Raw genomic sequence first — 24,519 nt, 5'->3', positions numbered from 1 at the left:
TGTCCCCGGGACTCCAGTTTGCCTTGATACGACTCTGAGTTACATTCTCCAGAACCTGCAGTTACACTACTGTTTAAAGGCAGTTTGATTATCTGTGTTTGGTTAGTCCTGCTGCAGCTGTTCAGATATGACTTGAGTGAATTCCAGGGCCGTGCACCAGGGCACATGTGTGCCCTGCACCCCTGCCCGCCCCCCCCCCACACCCCCGCACAGGCATGTGCCCAGTGCATAGTGCACCCCCCATCCCCTTGGCACTACGCCACTGGTGAACTCTTACCTGGACTGAATCAACAGATGGATTTTCAGTAGGTTTTTTTATTGCTAGTGCTCAATTTTCACTTTCAACAGAAGTTCCATATGGCACAGGGCTATCCCATTTGTTCATATTTGTTAGTCATAGTTCCTTTTCACACCAGATGTGGATTGCATTTATCTTTCCTCTTGTTGTTACGCCCCAAAATGATTCTCCTCCCACATTTTATTTAAAAAGTTTGATTGCATGCATAGCATTGCTCAGGAACAGTTCAATAATACTGTAAAACATAAAATGCCTAATAAAGGTTACTGAAAGGAAATGAACTGTAAAACAGCTGAGCAGTTTATAGTGCTGCTCCAGAATAACACAATATTTGTGTCCTTCAATTATAGGAATTGCTATGTGTCCCACTGTTGTCATCTACTTTGAAGAGACCTCTTGGGGGAATGGAAGAAAGCTCATCAGGAATGTTTTAAATTCAAAAAGAGGGGGGAAAACACTTGCCCATTGTAACAGTGCTACAATATTGCCCTGACATTTTTCTTATTTTGTCAATGTCAGCAAAGATACCGTGGCAGTTCACTGTGAAAAGGGAGTGATTCATTCCCACACAAGCTGTATCTTCCCTCTGAAACACATAAAGAAGATAACACCAACAACAACACCTGGAAAGATCAGTGCCCCACCCCCAGGTTTTGAAAAAAGTAGACGCTGCAGCTGAAAAAAAACAAGCTATCCATTATTTGTGCAGGGATGGAAGACAGCATTGTGGGAAAACAATAAATAAACAAATAAAACAATAAACAAACAAAGGTACACAACTAGAGGTCCTGAAGTGGAGAAGACTCGCTGCCCCTGGGCAGAAAAAAATCTGATCCTTGTAATGCTACTCCGCAAGCAAGCAATTTCCTCTAACAATTAGTTAATCCAGCTATCTTGATTCTGGGAACTACAGTAGTTCCTGTCCCAAATTTGATTCCATGTTATGTATATTTTTTTCCAAAAAAGGGAAGTTGCCCCCATAAAGCCAGCACCTCAAAAATGAGTAACTTATCCCAAATGCCCCAACTGATTTCAACAGTGTATTAATGATGAAGAAGAACAGTTGGTAAAGGGAAATTAAGAACAATCAACATTATTTATTCCTAGTTTAAAGATTGCAATAATTACATTCTGTGACCATCTTGTGGGACTTAGAGTCTCTCTTGCATCAGAGGTTTCTCAACAATGCATCTGTACCCTCAAGAGTATTAACTTATTTTGTTATGCAATTCTCCCAAACTAGTTCAGTCCTACTTCCTCTTTTTCCAGGGTCCAATAAGTGTGGGAAGTGAAAGACTTTACGCTGCCTCCTGCCTGGGGAAACTTCCCCAGCTTCTCTCACCATCCAGCTAGATAGATTAAAATAGAGAACCTATTTCTCCACTTTTCTATCCAAGATGAAGTTCACTAATAAAGACTCTTGTTATTAGTTAGAAACTATGAATTGGCTCCGAGATTATTTGGTTTCCAACACACACACACACGTGTGTGTGCCTCAATGCACTCTGCTTGTAATGCAAAAGTATCTTTTACCAGAGAGAATTACCAACAACATCTATGTTGGCCCCCTTCAAACACTGTAGGGCACATTTTTACTGTTCTGGGGCTTTGTGTGTGTGTGTAGTGGTGCCAACAGAAATTAATCAAGAGGAAAGTGTACTGTGTTTTCTCTCTTGTCAGGTTCTAAGATTGGAATAACATTCTGGTAACAACATTTTGGGAGGGGGAAAGGCTTTGCCAGGAATAACTTTTCCAGCTTGGGAAGTTATTTGGCATTGCTAAGTGAAGAATACACAATGTGCAAGATTATTCCTGTAAATAAATGAAATCAGCTTTTGACTTTCTGGGGCAAAGGATACAGAAACTTTCTTTTGAGGCACCAAAACTAGCACATATTGTTTATCTGCAAAGGCTCTATGACCTTACTTGGAAAAGTCTAGGATATCCAATCAGTCAGCACAACAGTTTTAAGAATTCATTATCCAGAGGCAAACGTTTTGGTTATATGTGATAAGAGCGACAGCACAGTCACAGGAAGTGTGTTGTTTGAACCTTGTTCATCTCTGGCCCTGAAGTGAAACAGGCTGTTGTTTTCTCAGATAGGCGCTATGGCCAACCAGCTGTTTGTCATTCTGCTCTTCACTTTTCTGTCAAGATTCGTGGAGGCAGAAAGAAATGGTAAGATCCTTTTTTCTTCATGTAATTGTTGTAACTTATTTTTAATGAGAGATTTCTCTTTTGTTGTCAAGATGAAAAGGGCTCACATATGAAGTGAAATATTTCCTAATGACATGATATCGTTAAATATAACAAGTCTGAGTTTAGTGCCTACAAATAATGCATGGAATTGAATTATTTCCTATTAAAAGGGTATACCATATCATTTAATCTGTGGAATGATAGACCTGAACCAGTATGGTACAACTGTAGGGAGAAAACACATATCTCAGAGAGATTTATTTTTTCAATTAGAAGGGAGAGAAAATGACAGTTACATAATGTTGTATTATATGGTACTCATAAGCAGAAGATTCATTAATGTTATGATTTATTAAAATTCAAGGTAATGTGGTAGACAAAAAAGAATAATGAAGGAGCAGAGAGGAAGAAAAGAAAGACAAGAAATACTTCTGTGATAGGTGGGCGTGGGGCAAGCTTTGTTCAGATAAGTATAGCTGGTATTAATTGTAACACAAGATGTCAAACTGCTTGCAGAACATGGTGGAACATACACTAGCTTCACTGGTGCCCTGGAATGAAGATCTTAGGTTACTTACTTTTAGGTTTTAAAACTCTTATTTTCTCGTTGGTGAAACTCATTTAGTGATTTTGTAACAGTGTTAACAATTAACTCACATTTTGGTTTCAAATTAATCCACGTGATTCCACTGGAACTGTTTTAAGATTTCTAAGTTTCTTAGCCTACTGGTACTAAACTTCCTTCTTCTTATTTTGGCATGGGTTCAGTGTCTCATTTATTCAGTTGAGATTTGGTTTTGAGTATAGGATTCTAGTGCAAGATGTTATGGCCCAATTCAGTGACAGCAAGCTGCTTGCAGGATAGCTGCAGAAGGATTAGAACTGGCTGCTGGATGGCGGGGGGGGGGGGGGGGGACAGCATCCAGTGTCACAGTGAAGTACACAGAACTGCATCTTGTTGCCCATTTGGGTCTTTTTACAGAAACCTTCTGTCAGTAGCTGATATCACAGAATTTTCCATGCAGTCTTCTGCTGCCCTTGCCCTTCTCTGAATCAGAGCAATTGCCAATAAAAATACAAAAGAGAATTAAATATTATAATCTCATTTTAAAATAACATTCATGCAAAGATGATTACCAGCTCCTACTCAAAGGATGCAGAATGGAGAGAAACATTTTAATTGCAAAGTAAAATTTCTGGACTGCTCAGCAGATAATCTTCATGCTGCTTTTCTGTGTTTTTTAATGAAAAAGAATGTAAGAGGAGGAGGAGCGATAAAAGGCTAGTTAGCAAATTTAAATATCTTCAGGGGGAAAATAGACATTGCAAAAGAGGTTCTAATTTAAGCAGTCATGTCCTTGGAAGTCTCAAAGAAGGAGAAGTACACATAATCAAAAGACCAAAGTGGGACCTACTTCTAAACTTGCTGTGTTTTGAGGACCCACTTGCAAAATAGCTCCACACAACTCCCGCCGCCCCCAGCATAAAATGCAGGAATCTCACATCCATGAGGGCGCTTTCGCACATGCAGAATAATGCACTTTCAATCCACTTCCACAATTGTTTGCAAGTGGATTTTGCTATTTTGCACAGTAAAATCAGAGGTGGGATGCAGCCGGTTCGCACCGGTTCGATGGAACCGCTTGTTAAATTTTCTTCAGTTCAGCGAAACGGCTGTTAAAGATTAACTTGAACTCCTTTGATAAATCTTCCTCAGTTCTGCAAACTGCTGGTTAATGATTAACTTCAACTTCAACTGACCCAGCATGTCTGTTAATGATTAATCCCCCTCCCCTCCATGGGAGTTAGTGGTGTGAGGCTCTCTTTTAAAAAGTATCCAATGAAATCCCTTGGAGGAGGGGCATACAAAGCCTCAGTAGGAGAGGAGTGGGTCAGCAGCAGGAACAACAGGAGATAATTGAGCTTGTTCCTCCTGGCTATTAAAGTAAGGAACTGCGTTTTGTTAAACGTTCTACCCTGGTCCCCTGGGGATGGGGAGGGCAGAGTTTGGCCAGTGCCTGGTTTCTGTTGGCAAATCTTTCTACCCTGGTGGCATGGGGATGGAGAGGGGAGATTTTGCTCAGTGCTTGGCTCAGTTTTGCAAAACTGTCTACCCAGGTGGCATTGGGGCGGAGTGGGGAGATTTTGCCCAGTGCCCCTGCTGCAGTACCGCCCACCCTGCTCTGGAAATCCCTCCACCCAGAATGCCCAGACCACGCCCCCGCCATGTTGTGCCCCACCCTGCTCCGTTGGCACTACGCGACTGTTTGAATCCCACCACCATCGGAACCTGTTGTTAAAATTTTTGAATCCCACCACTGAGTAAAATCCAGCTGCAAAGTGCATTGAAATTGCATTATACTGCATGGGCAAAAGTGCCCTGGGTGATACATGTCCATATTCTACTTCTCATGTTTAATATTTATAAATATATCACTTTATTGAACAACACTATATTTCATAACCCAAAGTTGCCATACAGCATCCTCTTCCATCTCACTGTGTTCCTTCTCTTCCTCCCTCTTGGCCTCATAATGCACTTTTGGTCTTAACTCACAATTTAAAAACCATTGATTTAAGGGGAACTCTCAAAACTGGTTTCTCCCACAAACTCTAATAGAGTTAAGTTGCACATATGTGGCTAGCAGTATGATCCTAAAGAGAGTTACTCTAGTCAAAGCCCATTCATTTCAGTGGGCTTACTGGAGTAATTCTGTATAGGAATGCAGTGTAAGGCTGTTTCCCCGTGAGTTATTTGCCCTAGGTTTGTTGCTGTTGGAAAATGGGAGGTTTTCCTGCTTCCCCACAGCATGATGGCGAATTCACACACAAATCTCTGTTGTAAAAACCACAGGTGGTTACATGGAAATTCCATAATAGAGTCAACAGTAACTCGATGGGATAGTCTGAAGGTCCTCAAAAGAGTCAATGATGGTTGCATGTTTGGGTTTATTTCCCTTTGATAGCTGCGGCATCTTCATTTCATTTATGTTAATCTTTTCTGCAGGATGTTGATAAACCCTTTTTTTTAAAAAAAAAAGTTTTTGACTGCACCATGCCCTTGCTCACTCACCGAGTCACTCAGAGACGCTCCTGCACATCCCTTTTTCTGGTAACATTGAGGCATTGAGAAGATTTTGGGGAGCAAGCACCATACCTTGAGTGGTGGCACCCCGCTGTGGAGAAGTGACACCACAAAAGCTGGAGGCAAGGGATTGGACAGGAAGGAGTTTCCCAAAAGGGGTTGGGATTTCTTACAAGCAATGCCCCAGGCAACCAAGCTCTCTCATCTGCTTGTTGTCATAAGTGATGGAGGGGAGGAAGAGGATGAGGGATCCTGATAATGATGACAGTCAAAAAGTGACCCATTGGTAAACCTACAGCCCACCTTAGTCAGGAACACAGTCTAACAGAGAGAAGGTGAGAGATTCAGCCCCAGGGCCCTTCGAGGAGGAGAATCATATTCTTTCTGGAGCCTTCTGAAACAGTGGCTAAGATGGCTAATCACAAGAGGTGGGCTCTTCCTGACCCTTCTGTACTTGAACCACAAGTAAAGGGAGAAACATATAGGAGTTATAGAAAGGTAAGTGATAAACTAAATCATCCAAAACGGATTTTTAAAAAACCAAAACCTGGGATTTCAGAGGGAATTGATTATAACGTTACAATGATTAGCTATTACCAATTCTTACAAAAACAAAAAATAGCCCTCAGAATGGCACGCTGAGGGAAATGACAGCTGATGGGGCCAAGGAAAGGAAAATGACATTGCTTTGGGTGAGATAATCCAGACTGCTAGCAAACTTGGACTGTGGTCTTCCCACAACTATCAGAGGAAAGCAAGAATGAAAAACAATGTATTGCAGATGGTGAAAGAACAATTGGAGCACAGATCATGACAGTCGACACTCAAGGAAAAAAGAACTACTATTGGGTAGCCAAAGTAGAAAAAAACCTCCTTCCAGAAAGGAGCCTCTTAATTTATCCACTGCTTTAGGATTGTAAGAGTTTTCTCATATTGTTTTCAATGAGCTTGTGCATTTCTTATAACATAAACTCGGCTTATTAGCTCAAACCACCTGGGTCAAGCAGTTACACATAAACCAAACATTTACTTATGCTACAAAGGTCTTTGATCAAGGCCCCTTACACCCGAATCTTCACAGCACATAAGGAAATCCTCTAATATTCATATCTTAAAACTATAGCACAGCCCTGATTCATCCATTTACATCTTAGTAAGCCTCCCACTGATGTTCACCAATGCAGTATTTACATTCTTCTCATCACCCTTTGGGCAAGAAGAGATCTGCCTTTTCTGTCTCATGACAATGCAGGACCTTGGTATTTTTGCAAGAGCTAACAAGGAAACTGGCATGGAGATGAAATGGATTTCCTTATTTCTTGAGGCAGCAGCAAGAGGTTCCATAAGAATAAATGAATGAAAGTGCCAGGAAGGTGGATCTTGAAGTACAGTTGCCTGCAGCGGTTTGTCCCAGCTTGAGCTGCCAGGCAGAGATATGAGAGTGCACAGGATCCACAAGTCAGAGGAAGCATTGCAGCAATCGTGAGCTTTGTTGCATCCAATCCAGGATATTCTGTGAACCTGCTTGACATAGGCTCTTCCAGCATGAGGCTTCATCCTGTGAAGACTCTGCTTCCCCCTGCTGCAGAAGGTACCTTCTCTGAGCTAGCAGGCTTGTGCTTCTTTATATAACATACAACAACTCCCTCTGTTTCTGCCTTTGCTGACATGTGGGCTCAGGTAAGATAGGTGCTTGAGTCCCTGCAGCTGGAGCACTTCTGTAGGCACTTCTGGCACTGAGTTTTGACATGGCTGTTGTTCACCTTGTAAAGCCTGCAGGGGCCCTCACTGCTCCAAGCCCAGCCCTAGTTGGTTCCCAACCTGTTCTGGGCTTACTGGGCTCTGCTCATCCCCTGAAGACTCATTGCTCTCCAGGGGATGGTTCATGACACTGTTTTAGGAACCAGAAGCTATTACAGAGATTGGATGGCTTTTGTCCATACATCTGCAAACATATGGACTAGGGCAAACTCTGCAAATAATATACTTTCAATCCACTTGCTATGTACTTTACAGCTAGATTTTATTGTGCGAAACAGCAAAATCCACTTGCAAATGATTGTTAAAGTGCATGGGAAGTGGATTGAAAGTGCATTATTCAGCATGTGAAAGCAACCTTTGTCTCAGCTGATCTGCAGCTTACTCTTGTAGTGAAGACGTTGTCAAAAAATCTCCCGACCCACCTAATTGTGTATTCACCACCATTACATAAATCAATAGACTTCACATTAAATTAGAGCCATTTTAACCATACTTTTCACCATATTTAGCTGTTTTTAATAGACAGGGACATTTCCCTTTGACACAACTGTGTTTATTCCTTTGTTCCTTTCTCTCTTTGCTTAGTATTCTTAAGGGACAAAACTGCCAACAAGTTTTTGAGTAGAACAAGGCGGGCCAATTCACCATTTGAGGAGTTCAAGAAAGGAAATATTGAAAGAGAGTGTTATGAGGAGAGGTGCTCAAAAGAAGAAGCCAGAGAGGCCTTTGAAAATCAAGAGAAAACGGTAAGGACAAATGGGTCCCTAGGTTTTTTTCAATTTTATAGTTGGTTTCTGCTTTATACTAGTTAGTTAGTAGCATTGAACACATGATAGCAAATGTTACACATAACTAGAATAGTTGAACATCATGATTCGAAGAGTATGAGAAATTGTGTTTGGGTTTGGATTACAATGTCACATTTTGCCAGGAAATCAATCTAGGTTCCTTTTTCTTTTCCTAATTAATACACATAGAAGTTATATTAAACTGCAAATATTGTTGGCAAGTTCTTGCCAGTGTACTGTTTGGCAAGCCAGTTCTGGGGCCTTACTCAGCAATGGAAAGGGACTGCAGAAGTAGGTTTCATTGGTCATTAGAGCCCCACCAGTTGGGTCACAAGCAAGTTGCCTCTTCTTCTTCTTTGCCTTTTGGAAAGACCTACTGCTAGTACATATGCAAGCAGAGTATGCCAGCTTCCTGATTACCTGTGTGCTTCAGACTGCAAGATGAGGATCATGTGATTCCGTTATGTCTCTGTGCTAGGTCTCAAACCTTAAGCCAATAAACAGACTCTGTGTGGTTGATCAGTAGCATTTATTGATAAGCATCAGAGCACCAAAGCTTGGCAAAGACAGTTCTGACAAACCTGGCTTTTGCCATCCCCTTTATTCCCTACGGATCCCCACTTCCGAATTCCCAAGAAATGGTGAAAAACAGTCTCTGGGGCTGAGGCGCCCCAAGGTCAGCAGCAGATAGTATAAGAACGCCACCTGGCTTCCTGCCCCCACAAGATAACAGATGCGGCTCCATTTCCCATGGGATCAGGGTGTCAGGGGAAGCCTAATTGTCTACAAAGCATGTGAAGCCATAAAAGTGAATATTAAGGAAAGAATGCCTCAGATGGCAGTGGAAACATATAGCAGGCTGGTTACATATCTTTTAGCAGCATTGATTTGTAGCATTAAGCAGTTACAATGAGGTAGGAATGCATCTCAATCACCTGGAGTCAATTCCCCTGACACTCTGACACTCAGCTCATTTCTCACTAAAGTGCACCTCTGGGTGCTTGGCTTGTGTTCTTCCCCTAGCTGTCTTTGTCTGTGATCCTGACCTTGACACAAGCGAGGTCTCTGGCTCCTCTTCCGTCTTCCTGTAATGTGCTTGAAGCTAAGTGAATCCTATGCACAGAGGGCATGTTCCTGGAAATCCTTCACAAGACTGCTGTGCTAGAAAGAATACCATCTTGGGAAGTGGTAAAGCTGTGCAGATTTTGTCGTAGAATAGGCATAGAACAGGTATCCTGTATCTTCTGTACTGCTATCTACTTCAGATCTTGACAGATCTTGGAAGCTAAACAGGATCATGATGTGATGTCACCCCATGGGTCAGTAATGACCTGGAGTTTGCATACTTTAAGCAGGGTCAGCCCTGACCAGTACTTGGATGAGAAACCACCAAGGAAGATCAGGGTTTCTATGTAGAGGAAGGCAATGGCAAACCACTTCTGTTCATCTCTTGCCTGGAAAACTTTATGAAGTCGCCATATGTTGGCCATGACTTGACAAGATTTTCCACTCCTCCCAGTTAAGTATTTTTAGGCACTGTCCATAAAGGACACTGTGCATTGAGGGGGCAATAAAGTTATAACAAGGAAAAAGATTCATCATATGTTAAAAGAAGACAAGGGAGGGTATCTTAAATCTTTAGAAGTGTGATGAACTCTATAGATGGTCCTTAAAGGATTAGGTCAATCTTAATATCTGAGTCAGTTTCTTCGAATTTGTGTGATGGACATTTTAACATTCAAGCTAACAAATTTTATTAACCTACTATGTTTTTCTCATAGGAGGAATTCTGGAATATATATTCTGGTAAGAGGTGTTTTAAATTTTCTTTTACTAAAATATTTATTGAAGATACAGAAAATGTAAAGTAATTTGTTGATTCGTCATGATTAAAATGTCATGCCAAAGCATGCTGTCTCAGATCTTCATATTTTAGTTGCTCTAGGATAGTGTGGACCACTCTGGCAATTAAGGAACTACACTGTTATTCTGAAGTACCTCTGCAGGTGAAAACAAGTGGAGAGGTCTCCTTTGACCACGCAGAAAAGGCTATGCTTGGAAACCAGCACGGTGTAGTGATTAAGAGCACTGCAGCATACTGTAATCTGGAGAACTGAGTTTGATTCTCAGCTCCTCCACTTGAGCAGTGGACTCTAATCTGGAGGACCAGTTTAGAGTCCCCACTCCTCCAGAGGCAGCCTGCTAGGTGACCTTGGACTAGTTGCAGTTCTCTCAGAACTCTCTCAGCCTTAGCTACCTCACAAGGTGTCTGTTGGGGTGGGGGTGGGGGGTGATTGTAAGCTGCTTTGAGACTCCTTTCAGTAGAGAAAAGTGGGGTATAAAAACCGACTCTTCTTCATGGGACCTGAATGGACAAAGTAACGTGATATGGCTGTAGTAAGGAGGGGGATTTGGTGAGTTTGAGCAAATAAACTGGGTGGCTCTTGCCTACCCTCTTACTCTACAGACCCTGTAAAAACCTGTCTGGAAGAAATAAACTGTGCATCCCCAGGGGCCATACGTTAGTGAAGGGGGACTCTATAATGGACCCTTTGGAGAACTTTCTTGTGTGCGACAGTTCTTGTGTAAACGAAGAGATTCCTCACTGTCCTCTTAGCTCTAAATGAAAGCCATTTTATCCCCATTAGAATTTCCAATGAAAATAATTGTTTATTTAGAAAATTTTAATGCCACTTCTCCAGGCTTGAGCTGCTTATAAAATAAAATCAGGTAAACTACCTCTTGGACATTCCCTTGGCTCCACATGAATGTTATCATTTTGTTCCAGTTCCAAAGCCTTTATTGGCATTATAAATTACAGAGTTAGTAGAAAAGGGGCATTTATCTACTAACTGAGACATTAAAACATTAAAATACATTAAAACATTAAATACATTAAAACAATGTTGAACATTCGCAACCATGCCTTGTAAACCGCACATATAAAATAATTTAACCATTACTACTGTGTAGGCAATGATTGCGCCTGACCAAATAGTGCCTCAAAAAACTTGCAACATTCTCACATACAAGATCACAGGACCCGTTGAGTAGAAAGTTCATCACAGATGGTAACCTGACAGCGTTTGAGCTCTCTACCAATGGACAGATGTACATGGAGCGTAACGACTCGTATATTGGACATTCCAATAGTACATGTTGAACCATCTCAGCAACGGCCATATTACATTGACATAACCTGTTCTCATATGGAGTGTTATTATACCTGCCAAGAGTCATAGCTGCTAGGGTAGCGCGATTAAAACGAGCCAAAGTGTAACACTCTGCGTTGTTTGGGATTGCACAGAATGTACAGATAGTTGGCACAGTAATCTGATCGGACAATTCCCAAGGCCTGTGGGGAGCAGCTTTTCCCCCCCCTCCTGCAACATTCTCAGTTTCTCTCGTTCAACTAAAACAGATTTAATTTCATTATGAATTCTGATGGCAGACATAGTTTGGAACTGGTCAGCTGTTAAGCCCATGTTGTTAAGTTTCTTATCTATGTCAGCCAACCATTTCACAGATGTAGATTCTGATAAGAGCTGATGTATAAAACCATTGGGTCTGGGCTCAAAATGAATTTGGGTCCAGTACTTAAATACTCTTGTCCATGCCATCAGTTCCATACTATTTTGTCCAGTTTCTCTGCATAGGGTGTCATATGGGACACACCTTGGTGACCCTAAAATTCTTCGCAAAAAGTATCCCTGTACTGACTCAAAAGGTGATTTAATTTGGGGGATCCATATTGGGGCTCCATATAATAGCTGAGGGATTATCTTTGCATTGAAGATTTTCAGTGCAGCGGGGACAAATTGGTGTCCTTTAGAGTAGAAAATCGAGAATCGCTGCAGCATTCACCTCAGCTTTGTTCTCTGCTTGTTTGCTGTGAGGGACCCAAGATAGGTTGTAACTGAATAGGAGCCCTAGATATCTAAACTGACTTACTTGCTCTAGGACATGGTTGTTCACTTTCCAGCTACATTTACACCTAGATTTTGCAAAGATCATGACTTTGGACTTGTCGTAGTTAAGAGTCAGCTTATTTACATGACAGTATTCTGCACTGCAGTTTAGTAGGCGTTTTAAGCCTACTTGGGAATATGACAAGAGAACTGCGTCGTCTGCATAAAGCAGGGTAGATATATGTAGCGAACCTAAACGTGGCGGATGGCCATCAATTTTAGTTAAGGTTGCAGGGAAGTCATGGAGAAATAGGCAAAATAGACTGGGTGCCAGTGGGCAACCTTGTTTAACCCCTTTGTTAATCATAATTGATTCTGTTAACGTGCCATCTCTTGAAGTTCTTATTTGGCAAGTTGTATTCGTGTGGAACGCTTTAATTAGAGCTAAAAGTCTCTGTTCCATGTTTAGGGTTTTTAATTTATGCCATAAAAGTTCCCTATCTACCAAGTCAAAGGCACCCTTCAAATCCAGAAAAGCAGCATAAAGCTTGCTTTTTCTTGTGCTTACGTATTTGCTTGCAAGATGTTGGAGAATTAGACAGTGATCTAGAATAGAATTACCTGCCCGAAACCCGATTTGCTCTGGGCCGAGTAGCTGATGTTTGTCTGTCCAGCTCTTTAATTTTTTCAGTAGATAGATCATTTTGTTAAAAAATTATTCTAAAGCTCTGTGTGCTGCCACAGCCATTATTTTCTGCTTACACCGGCAGAACTATGCTAGTACATTGTCCTTTCCTCGATGCATTGGCCCAGCTTCCTCTGCTAGGAATTAACTGATTGATTTTTAAGAGGAACCATTAAAGTTCATAGCATTTAAACAAATAACGTAGCATTTAAACAAATAACAATGTTATTAAACAAATAACATTGTCCCTGATCCCAAAAAGGTTATCATTAAATTTTGGCATTGTGGAGAAAACAGAGGAAAGGAGGGGAAAGAGGCACAGGTAAGAAAGGATTATGACCCACATTTGTTATGGTACATATATATATCCACCGCTGTTGGGCCAAAGTAAATAAGGTAAACATTTTAATCAGGAGTATAAGTTAGATCCTCATTTCCATAGCTCTAAGTGCAAATGCTACACAATTATTATATTCTTTCAAACCCAAGCCCATAGCATGAAAGCTTGTTGGGGCAAAGTTGATGGAATATACCTATATTAATGGGTTTGGGTTTGTGGCATAACTCACAAACTCATTTCTTGGCTCAACAATGGTATCAAAAAGACTGACCCTATAACCTGATATTGTGAGTTCTATTCATTTTACGATAACTCTATGACCAGACCTGGACTGAAAAAAAAATCTGAATGCTTCTATAACATGGAACTGGACTTGGATAACTATGTCTTTCTTAAGAGTCCAACAGCATATTTGAAACTTTGCATATGAACACCATGCAGAATCTGCAATTAGTATATATGATTCTACATTGGCTTCAGATAAGGTTCACAGCAAATGTTTGTACCAGTGGGTACTACACTTCAGCCAGAAAATAACATGCAGCCCAAAAAGAGACCTGCAGTGCCATCATGTTTGTGTTTGTAACACAACAATATTTTAGCATCTTATTTTTCCTCCCACTCTAGATGGGAACCAATGTGAGCCTAACCCGTGCCATTATGGTGGAACGTGCAAAGATGGAATCGGTAAATACACCTGCATGTGTTTAGATGGTTATCATGGCTCCAAATGTGAATCAGGTAAGTTATGAGTGGTGACTTGAGCTGAAGTGATAGAGTATAGTGTTCCAAAATTAACGCAGGGTTGAGAGATCGATAACCATGTCAGCTGAGGCACACAATCATAGTAGCTTACTAGGAAATAATTTGTTTGTCTGAACAAATGGATGTATGAATATGCACAATTCCCCTGATTTTTCCTATTCCCAAACCTTCAAAAAAGAGGAAGGAAAACAGAAATTGAGCATATTGTGTGCATCTTCCCAAATATGTATGTGCCTGTTCCTCAGAGGTGTATCGGGGGGGGGGGGTAGCACCCGGGGACAACACCTCCTCTGGACACCCCCTGCACCCCTCCCACGCCCACACCCCTGCGCTTGGGGGCGGGGGGGGCGCTTGGTTGGGCACCACAGTGGCACTGTATAAGCAAAGAGTGTATAAGATTCAAGAACAAATTAATTAAAATATCTTGACCTTATGCTACAAGAAATTCTTCTAGCACAATAAGGTTTCCTCTAAATTACATGGTCCTTCCACTGGCTGAAAGCCCCTTTGTTTGTAGAAAGGCTTAAAAAGTTTCCTTAGTGGACTGGTAGGACACAGGTCCTTAGGCATTGTTTAAACACTATATCTTCAAGAAATTAGACTGGCAATCAGGAAACAGATCTGCAAGTACCATGTTTACAAAAGTTCCCCTTAGCTACTGTCTTTGGGCAGTTCCATCCAAAGGGCTCCGGTGGCCAGGGACGATGCTGTTGCTGCGCCACCTCCTGAGGACTTCCAGGCAGTGCATGGTGGAAGCAAACACACACACAAAAACCCCTGGCTGCCCAGAAAGCCCTCTCACCCCAGGAATGCCAGTGTAACTCCATGGTGGCTCCCACTTCTGGGTTTTCCCACTGCAATGGTGTGGAGTGACCAGGCAGACACTGGAATGTTTGCTCTCTTCACCAGTGAGGGGTGCCCCTTATGCCAGCGGAGGAGGCAAACATGTCAGCATGAGGCTGCACAGCACCCAGAAGCTGTTTCTACCCCCCCCCCTCCTTTGGATTGTGCCCTTAGTCTCTCCAATTCCTCCACATTCATGAAAGTAAACTTAAAACAGTATTGAAGAAGGGGTGTGCTTAGAAGGCAAGAGAATAACCTGCCGGCAAAATAGCCTCAGGAGTTAGCATTCTCTTCATTTATTGTCTACTGCGTTTCATTTGCCCTCCCACCAAGGAGTTTGGGACAGCCTACATAGCATTGTTCATTTAATCATCACAACTGTGTTCTTAGGTAAGTTAGGATGAAAGACGATGATGTGGCTCCAGCAGAGCATTTCCATAGGTAGAAAGGTTTCCATCTGTGGAGCATGCTTTCTTGTCTCCCCTTCCTGCTACAGCACAACATTCCTGGAGCATTTTGTGCTGCAGTGGGAGGATAAGTAGGTTTCAGTCTGTTATCACTTAAAACCAAGCTTGATATTATATTATTAATGTGGAATTATCCAGAGTAGGGATTTGAATACGGGTCTTTCTAGCTGGACATACTCTCTATTGGAAAAAGCCTCAGGCCCCTCTGTTCATGTTGTTTACAGTCTTTATCTTTGTCTACAGAATGTGGATTTATCTCCTTTCATTGTTTATATTTACTTATCTTTTGTGCAGTCATCCAAAAGTATTGCAAACTAAACAATGGTGGTTGTCAACACTTCTGCACTCTTGTGGAAAACACTGTTGTGTGTTCTTGTGCTGATGGATATATTCTGGGGGAAGATGGAAATTCTTGTGTTGCTACAGGTATAGTCATGTAACTAACTGTACTCTGTTCCACAGAAAGATGATAGTAAGGTTGTATATTCCTCTGCCACAAGACAAAGCATGCCAGACCTTCTTTGTTGTAGAATACTCTGCCTACATCCTAGTGCCTATCTGGCCTGCTCCCCCCATCCATTTGAAAATCATTCAATGAACTATAAATGCTCTTGTATCAAAGTACCATGTTAAATCATGCACAAAATACCGTAATGGTTTTGACAAACACAAAAAATTAATGATAATTCTCATATTCATCTGAAACTATATTCTAATGCATAAATATACAATTTTCTCAACCATTGCACTTCAACTGACCATACTATCGTCTTTCTGTGGAACAGAGTCTAAAATAATTTGACATTTTATCATTTCAAACCAAGTTTTATTATAGTATGAGTGTGGCATTGATGATTTTGCCAAACCTTGATAATATGTGTTATGTTTCTATTAAGATGCAAAGTTTATATTGTGGTTTAAGACTCTTTAGGAGAGACATTTTCTATCACAAGTGATTTAACTGTTTAATCTGAAGGAGGTTGATTTGATTGCCTCTCTCAGTGAGCAATGGTCACAATCCAGATTGGGCCTGTGCATGCCTGGGATTTGAATTCTGAGCATGGAGCTCCCTGGCGGTGTCCATCCACCAGCCATGGGGAGGACATTACATATATATGTGCTGTCAAGTGACAACTAGGGGCTAGGGGCTTTCAAGGCAAGTGGGAAGCAGAAGTGGCTTACCATTGCCTTCCTCTGCAGAGCCTCAGTGGTATCCCATCCAAGACTTTGTTTAGCTTCCCCACAACATCCCCATGGAATATGTTAGAATTTGTGAAATGACATTTAAATTCTTTCTCTTTTAAATGCACATTCTTGCATCCTTGGCTTCCATTTGATTTGCATCTTCAAATCTCCCTTGCATGTTAGATCCTTTCCTGCCAACAGAATAGTCCATTTGTTACACAGGAGGTTTTTTCAAATGCTCCCTTTCTCCTTGTTTCTTTCATTAATCTTCCTCTTTCACTCCTCCTTTCCTGAGCCTACTGCTCTGTCCTGATACCCTTGCTTTGTGAAACTTCCTCTGTTTCCTTTCATTCTGCTACCTCAAAATAAGGAGTACTCCTGAAGAAAGTAAGGCCATGACACAGCCTCTGGATCCAACACTGCTTCTTCCATGCTTTATGTTGGCTGTCCCCTAGAGCTTTTTGTTATATGCTTTATTTAAAAAGGGAATCGCAACAAAAATGCCTGGCAATGCTTGTTTAGTACCTCCATGATTACCTCAAGAGCAAGTTTGTTTAATACCTTTGTGATTACCTCAAGGGCATGTAGCCCTGTTTGGACATAAGGGGAGGTTCTTGAGTGACATTGGGGTCAGACAACAAGTGCTGTGAAGAATTGGCTTCTGTTCCAAACAAGAGCAACACATTTCCCCTGAGACATTCACTTCCATAATTCTCCACCTGGACATCCACTCTCCACTGAATTTGTATACATCTGTCTGCACTCCAGTGTTTCTAATTTCCTCTGCCCTGACACTGACACTGGGAAGTATTTGTCATAAAATGCTGCTCCTCACCCATTAACCTTGATAGAAATGAATTGAAAAAACCCTGAGTTTTCAAAATAGTTCACACTTCAGACCAAGCAAGCATAATTGGTAGGCATAACTGAAAAGACTGGCTTCTTCCTTTCTTGGATGCATGTTTGTTTGGTTGCATCAGTCCATCTGAAATACTGCTCATGTTTTTGCAGGAAGTTTTCCCTGTGGTCACATTTCAGTGAAAAAGGAAAGACCAAAGAAAAAGAGGGAAGCAAGTTCCTTTGGAGATACAATGGATGCTTCCCTTGATTATGACACAGAACTGACTTATGATGATTCATTGGGTGACCAAAATTTCACCACTCATAGCCCTTCCCTACACTCTGAGGATAAAGCCTTGCTCAACAGTACACAGAATAACTCAAACTCAAAAACAGAGTTTGAACCTGATGTGCGAATAGTTGGCGGACAGGATTGTAAGCCAGGTGAATGTCCATGGCAGGTAAATAAATGTGTTATGCTATTAATGTATTATGGGTCTTGTTCATATTTTTTAAAGTAATCCCTAGATTTGCCATGTATAAAAACTGTCACTTTGCAGCAAGCCTGTTGCCAGATCATTTATTTACTTACCTACCCTCTTTTCACTTGAGCACTGCAGGATTCAAGACAGGTAACAACAATATTTTAAAATCTGAATAAAATATAAACAGGAAAACAGGCGTACAGTGCACTGAAACCACAATAAAGCCAACCTATGCCCCTAAGAAGATAGTCCCCCTTTGCTCAGAGTGTGGCTCAGTATATCTGCTTGTGGCAGCTGTGCAAAACGGGCAGATGTGTTCAGTTAGCTTCATCTTTGTGAAATGTGGGCTGAAAAATCTATTCTCTTTTGGTTGTATGTTGTCAGTTGTATTTAATTTGGAAGCCTGGGGGTGGGGTCCGTGTTTCATTTTTTTTAAATTTAGAACTCCTGACTTTTTGTAGGTACATTAAAGGTAAAGGAAATCCCCTGTGGAAGTGACTAGGTGATTATTGACTCATGTGGTGACACCACATCATGACATTTATTAGGCAGTCTATGTTTATGAGGTGGTTTGCCTTTGCATTTCCCAGTCATCTACACTTTATCCTCAGCAAGTTGGGTACTCATTACTGACCTCAGAAGGATGTAAGGCTGAGTCCACCTTGAGCTGGCTACCTGAAACCTGACTTCCATTGGGACTGAATTCAGGTTGTGAGCAGAGCTTTGACTGCAGTACTGCAGCTTACCACTTTGTGCTCCAGTAACAAAAGTAAATAAATAAAAGTAAATGAAATAAAAAACTGTGATAAAAGATTGTCAGTCTTCAAACCTTGTTTTTCTGACAGTTTCTGTTTCTTTTCAGGCACTTTTAATAAATGAAGATGGTGATGGGTTTTGCGGAGGAACAGTTCTGAATCAGTTTTTTGTGCTTACTGCAGCTCATTGTATAAATCAGACAAAATTAATTAAAGTTATTTTAGGTAGGTGTTCATAATCATTTGTCTTCTTTTTAAAAAGACTTTTTAGAGACACACAATTAAATGTGTCTACAAGCTTGGGGCTGTCAAGCAGTCTACACAGAGGAGGAATAATTTGGAATTTTCACCATACTCCTGAAATCTATCTATCCATCTATCCATCCATCCAGAATGGGAGCAGCAGTGGCATGTTGGTTAAGAGCAGGTGTACTCTAATCTGGAGGAACCCGGTCTGATTCCCCACTCTGCCACTGTAGCTGTAGAGGCTTATCTGGGGAATTCAGATTAGCCTGTGCACTCCAACACACGCCAGCTGGGTGACCTTGGGCTAGTCACAGTTCTTCTGAGCTCTCTCTGCCCCACCTACCTCACAGGGTGTTTGTTGTGAGGGGGGAAGGGGAAGGAGTTTACGTAAGCCCCTTTGAGTCTCCTATAGGAGAGAAAGGGGGATATAAATCCAACTCTTCTTCTTCTTCCATCTATCTCCCACTTTAGTTCTTTTGATTCAAACAGCTTTCAAAGCAACAACAGTATGCAGATTCAGGGCTTTAGCAGTGTGATTTTTGTTCAACTCATGTTTTCCTTTAACTGATTGTCAGAATAATCCCAAAATCTGTGTACCTGGAATTTATCTAGTCCTCATCAGACAGGGCGTTTAGGATTCTTTTCCATTCAGCTAACTGATAAATTGATTGACTGAGCAGTGCAGTGGAATTTCTGCCTCCCTCCATGCCTGCTTACAGTTACCCAGCTTGTAAACATTGTATTTCTACTCACCTAGGAAGTTCCTTTGCCGTGTTTTTGGGCAGCCCTGTTGTGCTACTTTCGTTATCATTTCAAGGGGCAATCAGCTTACTTTTAGATATTTTGCATAAATATGTTATCAGAAATAAAATTTGCTTTCTTTTTCGTCCTAAAGTTTCTTTTAAAAACATTCTAGAATAATATACAATCTCATTGTTCCTCCAGTGCTAATTTAAAAGAAACTTTGTGTCAAAGTTTGGGCAGTTATATAAAACTGAAATTGTAACCAGCTCTCTCTCTCACTTCTACATAATAAACTAATTAAACAATTTCAGTACCAACATACTAGCACATCATAGTAATAACTCTACTGTATTGATTTCACACAGGGGAAGTGGACACAGCTGCAAGAGAACGAACTGGAACTCTTTACACTGTGGAAAAAATATTAGTGCATCACAGATTTGTGCTGAAAACATATGACTATGATATAGCCCTCATTAAGCTGAAGAGACCTATCCAGTTTTCGGAAAATGTTACAGCTGCGTGCCTTCCCACGATGGACTTTGCAAATCAAATCCTTATGGCTCAAGAGAAAGGCACTGTTAGTGGTTTTGGGCGCATCCATGAAAAAGGTCGCCAGTCTGCCAGGCTTCAAGTTGTTGACCTACCTTATGTTGACAGGAATACCTGCAAGCTGTCAAGCAATTTTCCAATCACTGAAAATATGTTCTGTGCTGGCTATCATACAGCTACGCAAGATGCATGTCAGGGGGACAGTGGGGGACCTCATGTGACTAAATATAGGGGTACTTATTTTGTTACTGGCATAGTGAGTTGGGGAGAAGGGTGTGCAAGAACAGGAAAATATGGGGTTTATACAAAAGTGTCAAAATTCATAATTTGGATCAAGAGAATTATGGCTCGAACCATGCAAAACAGTGTTGCATAAGTTTGCCTCTTCTCTTGCTGTAGCTGAACTCCCACATTTATACAGGAAGGTTTTCTCATTTATTTATTTCATCTCTTACATCTTGTGTGTCACCTGTTTTAATCAATTCTTAAACTCCTTTGGCTGAATTGGATCACAATGAAAGATGACACAGTATCATTTCTGAAATGATTGGATGGGGATAGTGTTCAACCATTAATAAAGAGATCCTTTTTAAAAAGGATATTATCACAACTGAAGCAAGCATTTTGAGTTTATAAGATGTGCTTGAAAACTTTAGAACATTTTGATTTGTTTGTTCAGCTACAGGCTGTTAAAAATACCCATATTTAAATGAGCACTTAGATGAACATCTGCAAATGTTTACAATTATAAATTCGCTGGTCCAGTATTTCAATTTGGTATTTATAATTAATGATTCAATTATTTTTTAAAAAAACCTTTAGTTTACAGGCCTCTAATTTGCAACTTTATGTTCCATGCCATTGTTCTTACTTACATTAATATTTTACGGCACAATCAGCCACTGTTCAGCATGCTCTGATTTGACTGGATTAAATGGGAGAATTAAGCCCATGTTTAACTCTGGCTTTTCTGCTGTAATGAATAGGAATTAAAAGTAATATTGTATCCCTGATGAATCACCTGCCAGTGAGGGAATCTAGGATCACCCACCTGTCAATGAGTTAAAATAAAAAAATGGAAGGTTCACAAATTAGCAGGCAAATGTTTTTGAAAAGGAGCAGAGGCTAACTTCTTTGTGGTGCCACTTTGTTCTTTAAAAGATAGTTCTTGAGCTGAAGGCTCTTAAGAAAAAGGGAGAGAGGAAAAATGGCCACTATAGTGTTCGTCACAATAAATATCCCAAACAGTATCCAAAATATCTGACACCCCACTTAGCATGCATGGCAGTCCCAGTGACAAATGGATGTATATTTTGGAATAGTTGAAAAATTATAGCACCCCCACTAGTGGGATAAAGTATTGATATCCCTGAAGAGGTGGACTGATGGACCAAATGGATAATATCTACATAAGCACAAACCAAACTTGGGCCTGCAAACTCAGTCCCATTGGATTCAATATAATTACTCCAAAAAGAATGACCATAGGAATGTAGACTTGATATGGAACAATAGTTCATCTAGCTTTTATGTCACAGTCTGTTCATCAACTGTAGTGGCTGGATGGTGGGTGAGGCCATTACAGTGGACTGTTTTGACATGGCCGACCCTGTGAATATGTCATCATTTAACCACCTTCTGATCTGATGTTTTAAAAATTTCCTAAGAGATGTCAGACTGCAGCCTTCATATCTCAGAGTGCACACAAGTCACAGGTCCGCAACTTGCTCTCATGAACAACTAGTTTCAGAAAGGAATTAAGGTGGTAGACCTAATTTCGATCTTCCAAAAAGGCCAGCCAGTTAAAAGAAACAACAGTGACTTATCACATGACCACCATAAGGGTTATACTACTTGGCTGTCAATTTAGGGGAAATCTGGTGAAGTATACATATATATTTTACTATTTATCTTTTTCAAATATTTTCCCTAGTTCCATATTCTCATTTGTTTCATATGCAATAATAAAACAATATGTGAAGTGACTTTTTGGAAAATACTGTCTTGTTACTTATCATCATTCACAAATAATTGATGATGATGATGAAGTACAGAATGTTGTGTAAAAATAATGTGTTTGTATGACAAATCTTCTTTTGTTTTATTGAGTTTTTCTCATTCACCACCACTATCACTCCAGAGACTTTTGAACTGTCTTCTTGTTTTCCTGTCCCATACCTAAGATGGTTGGGATCTCTGCCAAAATATGATATCAAGCTTACTAAAATAAAAACTAAAAGTGGTTGTAGCTTTTATTTTTATTTGATTTGTACCCCCACCCTTTCTCAATAAGGCCAGACTCGTGACAACTTACAATATTAATAATATACAACTCTATGCCTATTAAAGGTTAATAAAGAAAAAAAGAATAATATACAATATAAAACTGAAACATACAATTTAAAACCAACAATCCTAGTTAAAATTTTCACAAGATGGCATCTTCTACTGCATAGCCACCAGATCATAGTCTGCCATTTCTGTGGAGGAGTGGGAATTCAACTGCAGTTCTCCAGATGAGAGTCTGCCACTCTTAACCTCTACAGCACACATGGCCTTGACAGCCAAGTCCCACGTATCTTGTTTACAAGGGCTAGTGATCCATCCTGCCCAATCCTATTGATATCCAACTGATATCCTGAACCACTCTCAAAAACATTTGCTTGCCGAGATATATTTTTGAGCATTTTTCCACAGCCATCACCAAAGCACAAGGCATGAATATACATCCAAAACAGCAGACACCCCGGGTTTTCAGAGCCAGCATTTGATGTCCAGGGCTCAAAAATTTTCCTTATTCCCCCACCCCCTTTTAAAAAATCCACTGTGTTATTATCACCCCCAAATTTACAGACCTCCCAGTTTAAAAAAACAAGCAAACAAAATCTAATCAAATAAGTAAAATGAAAGGACCAGATCTTCTGGCACTAGATCAGCCTTACCCTTCTCAGCCCTATACTTGCTGCTCAGGAGGCGGAGGCACCCCACAGGTTTGGGGGTCTCCTCACAACCCCCGGCCTGATCAGAAGATCTTCAGCATCGCTCTCTCCAGGCCAGTCCAACATCTGAGTTTGGGCCATTCTGCAATATCCAAAGACACGCGTTCCACGGAGAAACCAGTTTATTTATTTATTATTAAATTTATATACTGCCCCTCCCCTGAAGTCTGAGGAGTTCAAGCAGTTCCAGGTTATTCAGGCTGTTGAATAGAAGAACCCTTGCATAAAGTGGGGTCTACTGTGGTTTAACTGTATGTTTCATAAAGAAGGAGATGGTTATAAAGTGTTTGACAGGAGCCTGGGAATTCGACAGGGATCAGTTGTATTGAAGTGAACTCCACTGAGTGACTTTGTCCCAGAAAAAGATCATTCAGTGGTGCAATGGCATTTAAGTTCTTGGTGAGCAGTTGAGTTAAAGGGTATAACAATAAATTTTCTCACACTGAAACTGATTTTTAAAAAAACTCAGACAAGGCTTTACTATTACCTGGTTTTGTAACCTGAGCCTGCGTTTCTCTAAGCCCATGATGGTGAACCTATGGCACGCATGCCCAAGGCAGCACTCAGAGCCCTCTTTGTGGGCACACATGCTGTCATCTCCCTCCCTTTCCCCCTTGCCCAGCCAGAGGTGGCTGCCAGCAGACGCGTTGGGAGTCACGCTGCATAGGCTGGCCATGCACAAGGCACTCTGCCAGCTGGGGCTGAGCTTCAGGGAGGTCCTCTTGAGTCAACCTGATTTGCCTTAAGTACCATCTACAGCCCCACAAGTACCCCCTCTCCCCCACAAGGCTTTGGAGACTGGAGGCTGGCACGCTTTTCTTGGCGTGTAATTTTTGGGACCAAACTAAAACTTTGAGGGTAGGATTAAAAAGCGGCAGCCCGGGTGAGGGGCTTCCATTGGGAGGAGTATGTCTGCCAAGAGCAGGGCAGGCGCAGTGGTGGGATTCAGGCACTCGCCCCTATTGAGGTGAACTATTTGTTAAGGGCCCCCCTCCCCTGGGAGAGAGAGCAATGGGGCTTTTAGTGCTTGGGAGCCCAGGGCGGGGAGGAGAGATCTTGCAAAGTCCCTAGGATCGCAGCACCAATCCCGTTCCTACAGGATCAAAGCAAAAGTACAAAAGACACCGAATTGAGCTAAACCAGGCCCCGGCCAACTGGCAGGAAAGGGAGAGGAGCATCCCTTACCACCCTGAGCATCCCTCCCCCCCTTGTCAGAATTAGGGCCATTCTGACAGAGGCAAATGTGGGACAGAGAGGTTCATTTCAAAATATTCTCCATGCCTTTATTTTTCTGTTCCTGTTGAATTTTTGTATTGTGATGAAATGTGAAGGAAAAACCACAGATCAGATGGCTGATCCACAAATTTAGCTTTCCTGAAGTTATCTCACCCCTAGCACAGCAGTCTTGCTTAGAATTGCCTTCCTTGACTGCTTTTTTACTTCTATTTTGTGTGTGTGTGTATATTGGGTTTCCGAAAATGAAAGTTTTGCTCCCCTCTCCCCCCACACCTCTAACCCTAACCCCACACCCCTCCCCCTACCCCTGTCAGGCCCCCAGTGTGACAATAGTGTAA

At 41.3% G+C, this 24,519-nt stretch overlaps 1 protein-coding gene across 1 annotated transcript; it reads left to right on the top strand.

The window, feature by feature from the left end:
- The first annotated feature begins 2,326 nt into the window (after nucleotides 1-2,326).
- On the top strand, nucleotides 2,327-22,194 carry F10 (coagulation factor X). The gene is made up of 8 exons (XM_048495451.1): nucleotides 2,327-2,476; nucleotides 7,929-8,089; nucleotides 9,913-9,937; nucleotides 13,692-13,805; nucleotides 15,434-15,565; nucleotides 17,336-17,625; nucleotides 18,512-18,629; nucleotides 19,760-22,194. The coding sequence occupies exons 1-8, from the start codon at nucleotides 2,407-2,409 to the stop codon at nucleotides 20,320-20,322; spliced, it is 1,473 nt and encodes a 490-aa protein (XP_048351408.1). The 5' UTR covers nucleotides 2,327-2,406; the 3' UTR covers nucleotides 20,323-22,194.
- Nucleotides 22,195-24,519: the final 2,325 nt, after the last annotated feature.

The sequence above is a fragment of the Sphaerodactylus townsendi genome, linkage group LG04 (genome assembly GCF_021028975.2).
Source record: "Sphaerodactylus townsendi isolate TG3544 linkage group LG04, MPM_Stown_v2.3, whole genome shotgun sequence".
In the NCBI taxonomy this organism is placed as follows: Eukaryota; Metazoa; Chordata; class Lepidosauria; order Squamata; family Sphaerodactylidae; genus Sphaerodactylus; species Sphaerodactylus townsendi.
The sequence above is the reverse complement of the archived record's forward strand: the minus strand, read 5'-3'. Positions and strand labels throughout refer to the sequence as shown.

Coding starts and splice junctions, on each gene's coding strand:
- F10 (XM_048495451.1), top strand. CDS start 2,407: ATGGCCAACCAGCTGTTTGTCATTCTGCTCTTCACTTTTCTGTCAAGA. Junction 13,806..15,433: donor TGGCTCCAAATGTGAATCAG/GTAAGTTATGAG, acceptor TCTTTTGTGCAG/TCATCCAAAAGTATTGCAAA. Junction 15,566..17,335: donor AAATTCTTGTGTTGCTACAG/GTATAGTCATGT, acceptor ATGTTTTTGCAG/GAAGTTTTCCCTGTGGTCAC.